Genomic DNA, 15,306 nt, shown 5'->3' with positions numbered 1-15,306 from the left:
ACCTCCATGTGTAAGAAGTATCCCTGCCTTTGTTTGCTATCAACAAACTTGAAGTAGGGAAATATTTTGCTTTCATCACTCTGGACACCAAGCTTCGTTCATCATGGACCAATAATCTCCATACTTGTTTAGCTAGTAAGGCTTGGTTAAACAAACTAATGTTTCTAAGTCTCATCTTGAATAAAGAAAAGAAAAAATAAAAAAATAAATCCTTCCTCTGATAAAAGAAAAAATAATCTCAAAATTTTTAAATTCCTTTAAAAGTAAGAAAAGAATAATGTTATGTGTATCATCACTTGCATCTTATCTTATGTGTTAGTTGATTTGATACGAAATTATCTAGATTTTAATCAGCTCGTGTTTAAAACCTGCTCACCTAAGGGATAGTTTTTAAGAGACTATGAGGGACAAGAGAATCTGACGGCTGAAAATAAATGTACAGTTTTAAGTTGTTATAATTTTTGCTTGCATATTTAAGTGGTTTAGATGCATTTGTCCCTCCACAGTTCTTTAAAACTGTCTGTTAGGTGAGCAAATCTGTGATTCACTTAGCATTACTCGCAAAAAAATTATTTTATTGAGAAAAGAAAAGGAGTAAATACTACACTAAAATAGGCTGGTCCAAGCTCATGCTCATGTGGCCCAATTATCTGCTCGGGTCCTGGTCCGACCCATTTTCATTTCCCCTCTTTTTAACGTCCCGGGTTGAGGTAACAGAATCACCTGCAAAAAGCTGACGAACCACTCCAAGTGTTCGACGAAATGCCTCACTGAATTTGACGAAGGCGGCGCAAAGATGAAGTACGTGAGGCCCTTGAACATGTTCCTGGATTTGCACAAGGCCAAAGCTCTCCAACGCGGCGGCCGCTTGCTCGGTCTGGACGTCGGCGACAAGTACGTCGGCCTCGCCGTTTCCGACCTCGATAACAAAATCGCCTCCCCTTTAAGGTACTCTCCTCCAATTCAATTTCCTCTCCAGTGTTCATCTGTATATGATTTAAGGCTGAGTGTGTTGGTTGCAACGATCCGCAGTGTTCTGCTTAGGAAGAAATCAACCCTGGAATTGATGGCCTCTGATTTCCAGAGCTTGGTGAGTTTTTTATTTATTTATTTATTTAATTTCAGGAGTACTCTACAGTCTTAGCTGCGGCTCGGAATTTCAGCTGCTTGTGTTGTTTTTTATATGCAGGTCTCCAAGCTTTCTCTGGTGGGCTTTGTAGTTGGCTACCCTTTCGACAGACAGCGAGGCACTCCTGAAGTGTGCATTCTTAACCTAGAGTTATCTATAGGGACACTCGTTCTATCTCTGTTTTCATGATTTACTTGTCTTTGTCTTAGGCTGTCCAAGTGAAGCTTCTGATTGAGGATCTCTGTAAGACGAGAAAACTTGAAGGCATGAAGTATACTTATTGGGACGAGTGCTTTACTTCAAAGGTTGGTGCATTCATTTGAGAGAATTATTTAAACACTGGCTATATATGAAGATTCCGATATTAATGCAAGCACAACATGTTATCATATACTGATTACTGATGGTTGAAGTTCATAAGTATGGCCACTGCTTCTAACTTGGATTTGTCCCATGATAATTGAGGAGGTATCATACTCCCATTTCAATTTCATACCCCTCAAGTTGCGTTTTACTTGCAACTGTTGAAGATGTTGCTCTCACTCTGAGTGGTAGCAGAAAACCAGCTTAGACTTGGTGGTTAAAGCCAGTCTAGGCTATTACTGCAAATTGCTTGTATGCGTGATTGTTACCTTGTAACTGATCTAGATAGAAATCTGAACTACTAATTTGCTGAACACAGAATGTCGAATTACTGCTAAAGCCTTTGAGTTTCCATCCGGTTCAGTCAAAGACAATTGTTGACAAGTTTGCTGCTGTTGGTATACTCCAGGTAGTGTTGTAAGTTCTCTTTTGTTAGATAAAATCATCAAAAAGTGATGGGTTGTACTGCATAACAACGAAGAAAAAATCTAAATTTTTGGTTGCTTTTGAGTATAAAACACTGACGAAATCGAACAATCTAATAAGTTCTTAGTTCATTCGGTCATTCCAGAATAGCTCTTTTGGAGTTTTGGTGGAGTATGATAAATCAATTTTCTCTCATTTGGCAGGGGTACCTTGATTATGTGAACAGGAAGCTGACGTTGGATCAAAAGCCATCACCTTTGCTGAACTCCTCATGAACAAATCAGTTGGCAAAGACAGATGACTGTTTTAGCAGATGACTCCGATTTATCCTTTCATAAATTGTAGTGTAGGGAACTCTCTCTCAAGGAAAACCTAACTTTGTACATCATTTGAAGTTCTTTCCTTCCCCCAAAATCTCAAACTACTTGTATGAAGGGCTTATCAGCAAATTTGCCACTGCTTTAATATAACGCAATGCTATTAGCAATCTGAAAAAGTAGTTATGTTCATTCGGGAGTGCCAATAATAGCTCCCAAATTTTAAAAGATCCTTGCTTTGAAATGAGCAGAACTAGCAGATACGAGTACATCACCATCACCATCACCATCACCATCACCACTGAAGTAAGAATGGCGAGTAATGCAACATGTCGTTTGCTTTAGCAGTGTAAAGTGTCTACAAGTAATGCAAAATGTCGTTTACGGACTGTTTGATATGGAGCTCACAGTCTCACTTCTGACCTGCTAATTCCGGACATTCTATTCCTCTTGTTTCTCAGCCACCAACAACAACAGCAGAAACGAGAATCGGCTCCCACCCATTTCAGGTATTTGCGCAAATTGTTCTCTGTTAGTTCTTCATTCTCTCTGTTTCAGGTCCTGATTCTTAAAGAGATATTTGAGCTTATTTCTTCAATCAAACAAAGAAAGTTAAGTTCTTTACAGTAGAGAAAGAATTCCCTTGGGGGGAGAGTTCTCCAGTTTAATGGTGGGGATCATCCACTAACATGGTTGCAATTGGGTATTTACCAGTGCAACATTTTATTTTCCAGGAAAGCTTTCAAATCATAAATGGCTTCAAACTCAAAGCGTCTCAAATTATGCTCACACAATGAGGATAGGATCAGTGGGTTGCCAGGTGCAGTTCTTTGCCACATTCTTTCCTTCCTTTCAACCAGAGAGGCTGTAAAGACTAGCGTTTTATCACATAGATGGAAGAATGTGTGGGCTTCTGTTCCCATTCTAGATTTCGATGAAGAAGAATATTACCTAGAATATGTATTTCGTACTTTATCACGGCCAATAGGATATGACCCGGATTGGTTTGCACAGTTTGTGAATCGTGTGCTTTTGTTTCGTTGCCCGGGAGACATTCATAGATTCCGCCTTGTAGCTACAAGGATGCATGATGTTTCTCTTATTTATGCTTGGATTTCTACTGCCATTAGGCGTAATGTTGTGGAGCTTGATCTTAGAGTTGGCACTTCTACAGACCCACATTTTGAGATCCCCAAAAGGCTTTTCATGTGCAGCACATTGGTGAAGTTGAAGCTGTGGCTGCGCCGAGATATTAGTGTCATTACTCCTAGGTCAAATTGTTTCCCGTGCCTCAAGTTCCTTCATGTTACACTTCTGTATCCTGATTCTGACTCAATGGAGAAGCTCTTTTCTCGTTTCCCTGTACTTGAAGATCTGATTATAGATGGAAACCTTGAAGACGCATCAGCTTTCAAACTTGATATCTCTGCACCTAAACTAAAGAGACTACAAATTAGATTGACTGTCCATAAGTTTGCTATGGGTTCTAATAATTTTGTAAATTATGTGTGCCAAATTTTCATTAATGCTGATGCTCCAGACCTTGAAGAGTTAGATATCTGCTCTGATGTCTTGGTGAGCTTTTCTTTGAAGAATGCCAACTGTCTAAGCAAAGCTGAGGTAGATTTCTCTGATGTGAAAGAGCTTGAGGACCATGATTGTTTCCTTGGCCTAGTTGATCGCATACGTCAGATTTTTGCCGGAATTTGTGATGCTAAGTACCTGACAGTTAAAGCTCCAATTTTGACGGTAAGTATGCTACTTGTTCTTGCAGTGGTTGATAGCCTTTTTTGTCTATGTGATGGAATTTCTCAATGGAATGTAAGCTATATGATGGCGAGGAACTGTTTAGTTTTGCTATTCTTTGATTGACCTATTTACTTCATCGTATCTGTAGGCCCTTGACATTGGAAATCAACGTCTTCTGCCTACATTGAATAATTTGAGCCACTTGGAGCTGCAACTTGAAACTTGTCGATGTTTGCAATCACTGACAACTTGGCTCAAAATATCACCAAATTTGGAACATCTCAAGATATCAACAAATAGGGAACATCTTTGGTTTGCAGATGTTAGTATATCTGGAATTATTCTTGTGACAAATGATACCAGTATCATTTAGAAAGATTTCAATTTAACTCACTCATTTTCAATCATGTTTAGGACTACAAATATTGTGATGATGACAATGAGGATATTCTTGTACATGAATGGGGTGCACCAGAATTTGCAAACATTTGTTTGGTTTCACACCTCAAGACTGTTTGCCTATGGGATTTCAAGGGGTGTCCAAATGACATGGAAGTGGCAAAGTACTTGGTGAAGCATGGCAAGGCTTTGAATAAGGTGACTATTTATACTCACTTCAGTGAAGACAAAGAGATGGAGATACAGTCTCCCATCACCTTATGGTCGAAATTTTCAAAGTTCCTGAGGGGTTCCAAGACTTGTAAAATTCAATTTAAGACGATCGTTTCAGATTCTTCTTTGGGAATATAATTTTTGTGCACTCTTGTACATGTAACTATGCATGTGTTTTAATTTCTGTCTTCTTTATGGTCGATTTCTAACTTCTAAGTTCCCAAGGGATTAAAGACGATCATTTTACAATGGATATTTCTCTGGGAATGGAACACGAGTTTATTTATGTGCACGGCTGTTTTTAACTGTTGTTATCTTCTATTTTCTTAATGATTTCTTCTCTCCATCTGAGCCCTGGCTGCTTCTGGTCATGAAAGTGATGGTATTTACCGCCTAATCATTGAGGAGTTTTAGAAGTTGCTTGGCCTAATGTATGAGACTTACTGTGTTTGTTCAGAAGAAAGTCTGGGACTTGTTTTCACTTGGGTCACAGTCAAATTTCATTCAATATCCGAACTTCTTATGCTCAGCCAGTCTGCTTCCACAGTATAAAATGAACAAAAGTGTCCGAGTGCCAAAGTGTATGCAGTGTCCGATTTCTTCCATGTTTAAGTGTCTGTCCTGATTAACTGATTCTGAATCGATGGAGAAGCTCTTTTATTGTTTCCTGTACTTGAAGACTCTGGTATAGATGGAGTTGGAACAAACCCTTGGGGGAAGATTCTGTTTGGAGCAATCTCTGCGCCTAAACTAAATAGACTGCAAATAATTAAGTTTTAAGGTCCATGCATCAGAATCAGATATGCTGCTAATAATTTTGTAAATTATGTGCCGATGGAAATTACCAGTATAATTTAGAAAGCTTTCAATTTAACTCACTTATTTTCAATCATGTTTAGGACTACAAATATTGTGATGATGACAATGAGGATGTTCTTGTACATGAATGGGGTGCACCAGAATTTGCAAACATTTGTTTGGTTTCACACCTCAAGACTGTTTGCCTATGGGATTTCAAGGGGTGTCCAAATGACATGGAAGTAGCAAAGTACTTGGTTCAGCATGGCAAATCTTTGAATAAGGTGACTATCGAGTGAAAACAAAGAAATGAAGTCACAGTCTCCTACTGCCTTATCGTTGCAATTTTCAAAGTTCCCGAGGGGTTCCAAGACTTGTGAAATTGAATTTCGGACAATCGTTTGTCACAGATTCGATCTGTGAAATATAACGTGACAAGTCTTACTTTCTGTCTTCTTTATCATCGTTTTTTGACTTCTAAGTTTCCTCCAAACAATCATTTGGCATGGATATTCTTTGGGAATAACATGCGTTTATTTATGTGCACTTCTGTTTTTAACTGTGAACTTTTATTTTCTTTAATGGTTTCTTCTCTCCATCTCAGCCATTGCTGGCCTGGTTTTTAAAGTAATGGTGTTTACCACCTTGTCATTAATTGAGGGTGTCGTTGGTGTTGCTTGGCTTTATGTGAGCAGTATGTTATTCCTACTGAGTTTTGGCTTCAGTACTATAGCTGGAATTCTTGGGGAGGATTATGTTTTTGAGTCTTGATATCTCTGCACCAAAAAAAAAAAAGAGGCTTCAAATAAGTATGAACGTCCATGCATCTGTTGCTGCCAATAATTTTATAAATTGAGTTTTCAGTTCTCATTAGTGCTGATGGTCCAAATCTTGAAAAGTTAGATATGCATGGTGATTTTATGGTGAGCTATTCTTTGAAGAATGCAAAATTTGTAAGCAAAGACGAGATTGATTTCTCACTAGAATGGGAAACAAAATTGATCAGTATTGGCATAATAGGTCTCCAAGAGTAGTAGCAACAAATTGGAACGATTCTGGGTTTCGGCATGGCAGATTGATGGTGGAGTCCTGGTGGTGTTGGTTGGTACGATCGCTTGGCTGCCCTATAGATTGCTTAGTAGATTTCTTCGGTTTATGTAATCTTGGCTTACTAGTCACTACATCGTTTCTACTGGTTTAGTCTAGGTTACTATCCTCTTAAAGTCTTAATACAGTTTGGCTGGCCTTACACTACATGGCCTTACCATGGTTGTGTCGATTGGCCATGTTAAACTTCTTGGCACTTTGGGACAAAGTTCAATTTTCTTAGAATAAATGCACCGGTGGATCCAATTGCTGGTTTTTTTGAGAAAGTGAATTGCATTAAAAAGCAATCTAGATAGTTACATCAGAAATAAGTACATCGGAGAGCCATTGTGGCCCTTCCTCAACCCAAACTTGAAATGCAGGAAACAAAAGCGCTTTTTTAGCTAAACTATGCGCTGCCTGATTACATTTCCTAGGGCTAAATGTACAAATTACTGAAGAGAAGAAATGGAAAAGGTTTCGCACTTCTTCAACCAAAGCACCTTCAATCGACAAATCAACATCAGTAGCATTAAAAGCATTGATTACTCCCAAAGCATCCATTTCCAAAATGATAGCTGTCGATTGAAAACCTGCCTGGATAATAGTATGAAAACCCAACACTGCTGCATATAACTCCGTAGCTTTGACAGAGAAACCACCCTTCATCCCCTTTGAAACTGCTAGCATTAGATCACCATTCTCATTACGGAGGACCGCTCCCAATCCCCGCAAACCAAGCTCAAAATTTAATGCACCATCCACATTCAGTTTCAGAAAAGGAAAAGGAGGCCGTGTCCAACTGACCTGGGCAGCAGGTCTTCTAACAGAACAGCAAGATTGTAACTGTTGCTCTTGGAAATCTTGCTGCAACTTTAAAGCCTGGGCATACAGAAAATGAGGGCTGAACAGTTTATTGGGTAAAAGGCTTGAATTGTTGAATGCATCGGTTAATTTTCAGTCGTATCAATATGTTGGATCCACGCAAGGTTTTAAATATCGGTATCTTCATATGTATCGGTACTTTGAAAAAGGGAGATATCAGAAATATAGGGGATACAGGGTAACAAAATGTCGTTTTTGAAAAAAGTCAATTTATTAGAAATTTAGAACTACATATAAATACATATGAATGTCAACTTCATCTACATCCAAAAAGAGACTCTAGGCGGTTGAAAAGCCGCTCGCTGGTCTACGAAAATGCAATAATCAGACCAAGACATATGATCCATATAGTGCGAATTGTAGTGATGAACATGATAGTTATAGATCTCTTTAGAGCTGCCGACTGTTTCCCCTATAAGGGGATAATAAGGATGAACCCAACTGGATGACTGATCATATACTTCTCCATATTGATTATATCCATAAACATCGTAACCAAATTGATTGTTGTCTTCATGAGATTCATTTGAGATCCCATTGCGCTCTATGCCTAAACTGATAGAGTCAAAACTTAAGGCAATTGAAGAAACATCAGATGGGATACTTTGATCATTAGTTGCACCTGTAGTCCTCCTCCCATATCGGGTCTTCTCTTGAGCACCATGACCAGCTGTTCTCACTCCGTGATCTTCATCTTGGGTGGTATGATCAAAATTACCTTCACAGGTAAATTGGAATCCTCCATCCACAGAAGATTGTCCATATTCATATCTTTCACCTCCACCACCTGTTCCGCTTCCACCATCTCCACCATCATCAAAACTATCTGGAGTTGCTGTACCACCCCACGCATCATCACTATCTGAATTATCTTCTGGGTTTTTAACAACTTCTTCAGATAAGACTCTCTCTATGTTGATTCCAGCATTAGTTGCAGTTTCTACAACTTGTGGAAGAGGTCTTCCAGCTTCATCATCGAGGTGTGCAGGCATAATCCAATTATGAAGTGGATCAATGCCATTATCAAGCGGCTCGCTTGCAACATGAAGTAGATCTATATAGTTGTTTTCATTGACCACATTATTCTTTGCCTGTTTATCTCGCAGCCGCAGCTTCATGTTGTAGTAGCAGTATACAATCTTTTCCATCTTCTGATATGCCAAACGGTTCCTTTGCTTAGTTGCAGACTCTCTCTACCTTGATTTCAACTTTCTATAATTCAACTACAGAGTTATAAACTACATACAGAGTTACAGACATAGTCACAGACTACACAGTACCAAATCTCTCCTCACACAGATTTGCATTTAGACTTTTAGAGAATTACTTCTCACCTAAAATCACCTTGAGGGTATTTCTCCTCACCTAGATTCGCCTTGAGGGGATTTTTTTCCTCACCTAGATTCACCTTGAGGGGATTTCTCCTCACTCATATTTTCCTTTAGGAGATCTCTCTTCACACAGATTTTCATTTAGAGAATTACTGAGTTTTTTTTTTATTTTTACCTCAAATTTTACATATATTTCTTCACTTTATCGGGGATATATCGCAAATATCTAATATATCGGGGATATTTGACGATGATATATCGGGGATATTTGACGATGTCGGAGAAATTTCGCAGAAACGGAAAAGATAAGATATTTACCCTCTAGATATATTGGTCCGTCGAAAAAAGGAGATATCGGAAATATCACAGATATTTAAAACCTTCATCCACGCGCCTTACTAATTCAGTGATCTTTTTGGTCACTTAGTTGCCTAACCAATTTAATGATGTATTTAAATTATTAAATGTGAATAGTGGATTGGCATGTCAATTACATTTTATTAGTGCATTGTGTAGCTTGAAGCAATTATAAATTTTGGATGAATAGTGGATTGACAATTATCAATTTGATAGGCAAATAAGCAATTATCCTTAATTCATGGGTGCATTTGCTCTTAAGAGTCTATAGGCGTCCGAAGTTGAAGTTACAGGTCTTGAATTTTATTTAGTATTCTCTTGATCTAAAAAAGTTTGGAGAGAAGAAGACTTATCCTACACCTCCTTGCTAGGGAAGATCTACAACCTCGACGTTGAAGGACTGACGTGGGACACATACTGTATTCATAGCCCCTAGGTATGGATTTCTGCAGGCGAATAGATCGCGCAACCTAACGCATGTCTGCTGGCACAGGGATTGAATTTGAATTGAGGCCCTGTTTGGTTGGTGGAAAGGAAAGGAATCATTTTCCTTTCCATTGGGAAAGTGAATCCTGAGGGGGGGGGGGGGGGGGGAGGAACCAATTTCCTCCACTTTTTCCTTTCCTTTGAGAACCAATTTCCCTTCCTTGGCTGTCCCAAACGCAGGGAAGGAATTACTTTCCTTTCCCAATGCCCAGATTCTGGGAAACAAACATTGAGTCTCAGGCCAATACAAGCACACCCACACAAACTAAACCAACCCACGTTGGCATTTTAGTATTCTAGTTACGAGGTTTTTAATTTTCTATTTTCCATTGCACTCCTACAATAATTTTACTTAGGTAGTGACAGTTAATAGTTGTGTTACGGATTTGCGGAGAGGTAGCGATTCCGGTATTGTTATGATAAGACGAAAAATTAAGCAACATGTCGTTTTCTTTTCTATATAAATATGTCACACACTCCCCCGTCTCACACTCTCATTGATCACCTATTCACCTACTTGAAGTAGTTACACACTCGCTACTTCGAGAAGCTCTAGAGACTCCTACTCTCAGAGTCACAGGGAAAGCGAGCTAGTTTCCGTCCGTCTCTACTTTCTCAGCAACCAAACACAAACACAAACACAAACACAGCCGGCCGGTGGCTTTACGACGAGAATTGGCTCCACCATTGATATTCTTACCAGGTATTTGCCAAATCTCTTTTCTTTTCTATTAATACTCTACTCTTTTATACGTGCTCTGTTCCAAATCTAATTAATACCGAAACCCTAATGCAATCAGCTTAATTTTTAACTTCAGTAAAGAAATTTAACACCTTTACCAGGAAAATGGAATTCCTGAAACCAGTTTCGTAGGGGGTGGGGGAACCTGTTGCAGAAAAGTTAGTTTTCGATCTCCAGTTTAATGTTGGGGGGATGATCCAGAAAGAAAGCATCACTTTTAGGAAACCCAAATACCAGTACTACGTACACACAAACACAAGCACAGAATTAAGTTAAGCTACCCAAGTTTTACATGGTTGTTTTACTCTAGTGGCACATTTGATTTTACAGAAAGGGTTCGGGTTCCACTTCCACATGGTAAATGGCTTCAAACTCAACTCTTCGCAAATCACGCAATGAGGACAGGATCAGTGAGTTGCCAGATGCAATTCTTTGCCACATTCTTTCTTTCTTTTCAACCAGAGAGGCTATGAAGACCAGCATTTTATCTCATAGATGGAAGAATGTCTGGGCCTCAGTTCCCAATCTAGATTTCAATGAATATGATTATTACCTAGACTATGTTTTCCGTACTTTGCCACAACCAGTAAGATATGACTCGGATTGGTTTGCACAGTTTGTGAATCGTGTACTTCTCAGTCGATGCCAGGGAAACATTCATAGGTTCTGTCTTCGAACTACTGATATGATGAATGTTTCTCTTATTGATTCTTGGGTTTCCACTGCCATAAAACATAATGTTGTTGAACTTGTTCTTAGTTCGGGGGGTCCTCGCTTGCCGGATTTTGAGATTCCGAGATGTCTTTTCATGTGCAACACATTGGTTAGTTTGGAGTTGGGTGTGCACAAAAATATTCGTGCCGTTACTCCTCCCTCACATTGTTTCCCCTGTCTCAAGTTGCTACATGTTACATTTTGCTTTCCTGATTCTCACACAGTGGAGAAGTTATTTCCTTCTTTCCCTGTACTTGAAGATCTTATTATAGATGGAGAACATGAAGATGCGTCAGCTTTCAATCTTGTTATATCTGCACCCAAACTGAAAAGACTGCAAATTAGTTTCATTGTCCGTAAATTTGCTATGATAGCTGCTGCAAGTGATTCTGAGGATTATGAAAATTATGGGTGCCAAATTTTTGTTAGTGCTGATGCTCCAAATCTTGAAGAGTTAGATATCTACTATGATATTCTGGTGAGCTATTCTTTGAAGAATGCCAAATGTCTGAGGAAAGCCGAGATAGGTTTCTTAGATGTGAAAGATCTTGAGAACCTTGATTATTTTCTTGGCCTCGCTGATCGCATATGCCGGCTCTTTGCAGATATTTGTAATGCTAAGTACCTGACAGTTTCAGCTCCAATTTTTGCGGTAAGTATTTTCTCGAACTTGTTCCCGCAGTGAGTCATAACCTCTTTCTCTACGTCCTGGAATTTCATTAAAGAATGCTATTGTCGAGGAAATCTTTAATTTTGCTCGAGTCTTTGATTTACCTATTTACTTAATCATATCTGTAGGCTCTTGACATTAGATATCACAGTCTGCTGCTGACATTTAGTAATTTGCACCACTTGGAGCTACAACTTCAAACTTGTCTCTGTTTGCAATCACTGACAACTTTGCTCAAGATATCACCAAATTTGGAACATCTCAAGATATTACCAAAAAGGGAACACCTGTATGTCAATGTAAGTGTATCTGGAATTACCCTTATGCCAAATGATACCAGTACAAGTTAGAAAGATTTTGATTTTAGTCCTAAATCATATCTAGGAGTACAACTATTGTGATGACGACGATGAGGATGAGCCTGAACATGGATGGGATGCACCAGAGTCTGTGCCTGTTTGTTTGATTTCACACCTCAAGACTATTTGCCTATGGGAATTCAAGGGGTGTCCAAATGAGGTGGAAGTGGCAAAGTACTTGGTGAAGCATGGCAAGGCTTTGAATAAGGTGACTATTTATAATCACTTCAGTGAAGACGAGGAGATGGAGATACGGTCACCTAGTGCCTTATGGTCGAAATTTTCAAAGTTTCCTAGGGGTTCCAAGACTTGTAAAATTCAATTTCAGACAATCATTTGATACATATTCTTGTTTGGGAATATAACGTTATATGCACTCTTGTACATGTAACTATGTACGTGTTTTAGTTTCTGTCTTCTTTATGGTCGATTTCTAACTTCTAAGTTCCAAAGGGATAAAAGACGATCATTTTACAATGGATATTTCTCTGGGAATGGAACATGAGTTTATTTATGTGCACGTCTGTTTTTAAATGTTGTTATCATCTATTTTCTTTTATGGTTTCGTCTGTCCATCTCAGCCCTGGCTGCTCCTAGTTATTAAAGTGATGGTATTTACCACCTAATCTGTGAGGAGTTTCAAAAGTTGCTTTGCCTAATGTATGTGACTTAATATGTTTGTTCAGAGGAAAGTCTGGGACTGTTTTCACTTGGATCACAGTTTGAAATTTCTTTCAGCATCCAAACTTTTTATGCTCAGCCAGTTTTCTTCCTCAGTATAGAATGAAGAAAAAGTGTCCCAGTGCCATTACTTCTAGCTCAGATTGTATCCAGTGTCTGTGTTCCTCCTTGTGATAGTGTCTGTCCTGATAAGCTGATTCTGATTCTCAAATTGTTTCCTGTACTTGGAAGACTATTATAGATGGAATTGGAACGCGCACTTGGGGGACGATTCTGTTTTGAGAAATCTCTGCGCCTAAACTAAATAGACTGCAAATAAGTTTCAAGGTCCATGCCTCAGAATCAGATATGCTGCTAATAATTTTGTAAGTTATGTGCTGATGGTCAAGATCTTGGAGGTTTGATTTCTTGGTGAGCTATTCTATAAAGAATGCAAATTGTAAGCAATGACAAGATTGGTTTCTCACAAGAGCGGCAAACAAAATTGATTATTATTGGAATACAATGTATCACCTCAAGAGTAGGAGCAACAGAGCAGAAAGAAAGGCCTCTGTTAAACCATTGCAAACCACAACATTTGGTATCCCGCTTGTAATAGGAATAAGGTAAAGAACTAAAGAAGCACATCCTCGTGCCTCCATCAACAAGGAGGGCTTAGTGTCTAATATATGAAATGGCTTCAAACTCAAAGCGTCCCAAATTATGCTCCCACAATGAGGATAGGATCAGTGGGTTGCCAGATGCACTTCTTTGCCACATTCTTACCTTCTTTTCAATCAGAGATGCTGTAAAGACCTGTGTGTTATCACATATGAAGGAATAGATGGATTTCAAAACTTTTTAATTAGTGCGGAATTAGTTTAACAATTAAACTACTAACTAAACATAAAATCCATTCCTTTAACCCATGATCCTGACTTATTGTGATATGTATATAAACATAGCATGCATAGTAAGGAAGAACAAAGAGGTAGTTTATGTTCTACTCACCCTTGGAGCGTGATTTTAATCCGATCCAAGTGAACCACCAAAGTTCCTCTCCTTGTGTGTGTTTCCTCCACCTTGAATTAAGAACTCCTTGTGCTTGTAATCTTCTCCTTGATGTAACAAGTAAAGCCACAAAAGGATATGGCCTCTAAGGATCTTCACCAAGTGAATCAAGAGATGAAGAAAGATGAAAGAAAAGAAGAAATTATGCAAGTGTTCTTCTTTCCTTTAATTTTGTAATGGACCAAGGGAGAACTCTCTTTCTCTCAAATCTGAAAATAATAGTGTGGAGACACTCTCACTTTCTTTGTCCATGCTTTCACTTTTATATAATAGGAAATAACTCCAATTACTAAAAGAAAAATACTGACTTTCATAAAGCCAATATTTTGGCTGGTCCATACATGTTATTGGACACTAAAAATGTGTCTTGGGCTTTCATTTTTATATAATAGGAAATAACTCCAATTATTAAAAGAAAAATATTGACTTTCATAAAGCCAATATTTTGGCTGGTCCATACATGTTATTGGGCACTAAAAATGTGTCTTGGGCTTTCATTTAAATCTCATTTAGTGAAGCCCAAGTCCACACCAAAAACCCAACAATCGTTTAGGCCCAATAGGTTCGGTTTTACCCGAAAATCCTAATTATGTTCAAATAATAAATCTAATTAATTATTTGCTCATAACCAACTCTTGTTTAATCTTCTTCATATACAATCTCAAAGATCCACTTATATGGTGTGCGATCTCTTAGGTTCTAATTAACAAGGCAGTGAAGTTTATAGAAACCATTCTATTTTGTTTACGAATCAAAAACTTCATTTTTGATTATCCCTTGTTATTAGGATTATAAATGTTTATTAATCCTCGGGGACTTCACAAGTCATGAGTGACGTCTTGCAACATATCATGACTACCTTAGTTAATGTAGAATGACAAAGAACCTATTCAATTGGAATTACAATACAATACGGTCATTCTCTAACACGATGTTCTAAATCACATCGTTGGGGTATGAAATTGATATGTCAACCCCCTAATGTGATTTCCATTCTTATGTGATTCTTAGAATGTGATTCGAAACTCCTTTTTAATCTCATTCATTGCTTTGGCCAAAGACTCATTGAATCACATCTTTGAACATACACCTTATTTACTTAAGGATAGAGATTCATTGTTATACACTCACATGTCTCCATGACCGAATTGATTATACCAATAAATGCATCTATTATATCCATTAAAAGACACAATATGATTGCATCATCAAGAGATAATCCATTCACTCATAAGACAACTATGGTGTCTCAGGTCAAAAGACTAATTTGTATTATTGCAATTTAGAGTTCAAGTTTGACATGTAAGTAAGACTCCATACAAGAACTCTAATGATCGCGTTCAGTGTACATTTTAAGTTAAGAGCACCCACATACTTGTATTAGTGTCTCTACACAAATGATAAGAGACATATCATCCTCCATATTGAGCATACACAGTATGTGTCAGTCTTTCCGGATCATCAATGTCCAAGTGATAATCCTATGACTAGGAACCTTTTAGGATAAGAGTGTAAAAAAGTAAAAGTTTCACACATCTAACTCTTTAGATT

General features: G+C 38.2%; 4 protein-coding genes across 7 annotated transcripts; 3 read left to right on the top strand and 1 right to left on the bottom strand.

Annotated features, from left to right (window-relative positions):
- Positions 1–690: 690 nt before the first annotated feature.
- Positions 691–2,414, top strand: LOC133706825 (uncharacterized). Of its 2 annotated transcripts, none has more exons than XM_062132376.1 (6): positions 691–948; positions 1,033–1,090; positions 1,190–1,258; positions 1,339–1,434; positions 1,812–1,909; positions 2,122–2,414. In XM_062132376.1, exons 1-6 carry the CDS (start codon positions 797–799, stop codon positions 2,138–2,140), a joined length of 492 nt encoding a protein of 163 aa, XP_061988360.1. In that variant the 5' UTR covers positions 691–796; the 3' UTR covers positions 2,141–2,414. The 2 variants fall into 2 exon arrangements, with proteins under 2 accessions (XP_061988360.1, XP_061988359.1); XM_062132375.1 differs by having other exon boundaries at positions 696–948; positions 1,812–1,901.
- A 154-nt stretch (positions 2,415–2,568) lies between these two features.
- LOC133706824 (F-box/FBD/LRR-repeat protein At1g16930-like) lies at positions 2,569–4,907 on the top strand. Of its 3 annotated transcripts, none has more exons than XM_062132373.1 (4): positions 2,569–2,744; positions 2,970–3,984; positions 4,133–4,306; positions 4,399–4,906. In XM_062132373.1, exons 2-4 carry the CDS (start codon positions 2,989–2,991, stop codon positions 4,732–4,734), a joined length of 1,506 nt encoding a protein of 501 aa, XP_061988357.1. In that variant the 5' UTR covers positions 2,569–2,744; positions 2,970–2,988; the 3' UTR covers positions 4,735–4,906. The 3 variants fall into 3 exon arrangements, with proteins under 3 accessions (XP_061988357.1, XP_061988356.1, XP_061988358.1); XM_062132372.1 differs by having other exon boundaries at positions 2,950–3,984; XM_062132374.1 differs by having other exon boundaries at positions 2,569–3,984; positions 4,399–4,907.
- Positions 4,908–6,789: 1,882 nt separating this feature from the next.
- Positions 6,790–8,005, bottom strand: LOC133744887 (uncharacterized). The gene is made up of 2 exons (XM_062172916.1): positions 7,988–8,005; positions 6,790–7,362 (listed from the first exon to the last, which is right to left on the bottom strand). Exons 1-2 carry the CDS (start codon positions 8,003–8,005, stop codon positions 6,790–6,792), a joined length of 591 nt encoding a protein of 196 aa, XP_062028900.1.
- A 2,042-nt stretch (positions 8,006–10,047) lies between these two features.
- Positions 10,048–12,538, top strand: LOC133745500 (F-box/LRR-repeat protein At4g14103-like). Its single transcript, XM_062173583.1, has 4 exons — positions 10,048–10,242; positions 10,612–11,647; positions 11,794–11,964; positions 12,050–12,538. The coding sequence occupies exons 2-4, from the start codon at positions 10,643–10,645 to the stop codon at positions 12,362–12,364; spliced, it is 1,491 nt and encodes a 496-aa protein (XP_062029567.1). The 5' UTR covers positions 10,048–10,242; positions 10,612–10,642; the 3' UTR covers positions 12,365–12,538.
- The last annotated feature ends 2,768 nt before the right edge of the window (positions 12,539–15,306 follow it).

Source organism: Rosa rugosa, chromosome 4, assembly GCF_958449725.1.
Source record: "Rosa rugosa chromosome 4, drRosRugo1.1, whole genome shotgun sequence".
NCBI classification, from domain to species: domain Eukaryota; kingdom Viridiplantae; phylum Streptophyta; class Magnoliopsida; order Rosales; family Rosaceae; genus Rosa; species Rosa rugosa.
The sequence above is the reverse complement of the archived record's forward strand: the minus strand, read 5'-3'. Positions and strand labels throughout refer to the sequence as shown.

What these genes read in the sequence shown, in the direction of transcription:
- LOC133706824 (XM_062132374.1), top strand. Translation starts at nt 2,989, where the DNA reads ATGGCTTCAAACTCAAAGCGTCTCAAATTATGCTCACACAATGAGGAT. An exon ending in TTAAAGCTCCAATTTTGACG is followed by an intron (nt 3,985 to 4,132) that starts GTAAGTATGCTA and finishes TCGTATCTGTAG; the next exon opens with GCCCTTGACATTGGAAATCA. An exon ending in AACATCTTTGGTTTGCAGAT is followed by an intron (nt 4,307 to 4,398) that starts GTTAGTATATCT and finishes AATCATGTTTAG; the next exon opens with GACTACAAATATTGTGATGA.
- LOC133745500 (XM_062173583.1), top strand. Translation starts at nt 10,643, where the DNA reads ATGGCTTCAAACTCAACTCTTCGCAAATCACGCAATGAGGACAGGATC. An exon ending in TTTCAGCTCCAATTTTTGCG is followed by an intron (nt 11,648 to 11,793) that starts GTAAGTATTTTC and finishes TCATATCTGTAG; the next exon opens with GCTCTTGACATTAGATATCA. An exon ending in GGGAACACCTGTATGTCAAT is followed by an intron (nt 11,965 to 12,049) that starts GTAAGTGTATCT and finishes AATCATATCTAG; the next exon opens with GAGTACAACTATTGTGATGA.
- LOC133706825 (XM_062132375.1), top strand. Translation starts at nt 797, where the DNA reads ATGAAGTACGTGAGGCCCTTGAACATGTTCCTGGATTTGCACAAGGCC. An exon ending in CCTCTGATTTCCAGAGCTTG is followed by an intron (nt 1,091 to 1,189) that starts GTGAGTTTTTTA and finishes TTTTATATGCAG; the next exon opens with GTCTCCAAGCTTTCTCTGGT. An exon ending in ACGAGTGCTTTACTTCAAAG is followed by an intron (nt 1,435 to 1,811) that starts GTTGGTGCATTC and finishes TGCTGAACACAG; the next exon opens with AATGTCGAATTACTGCTAAA.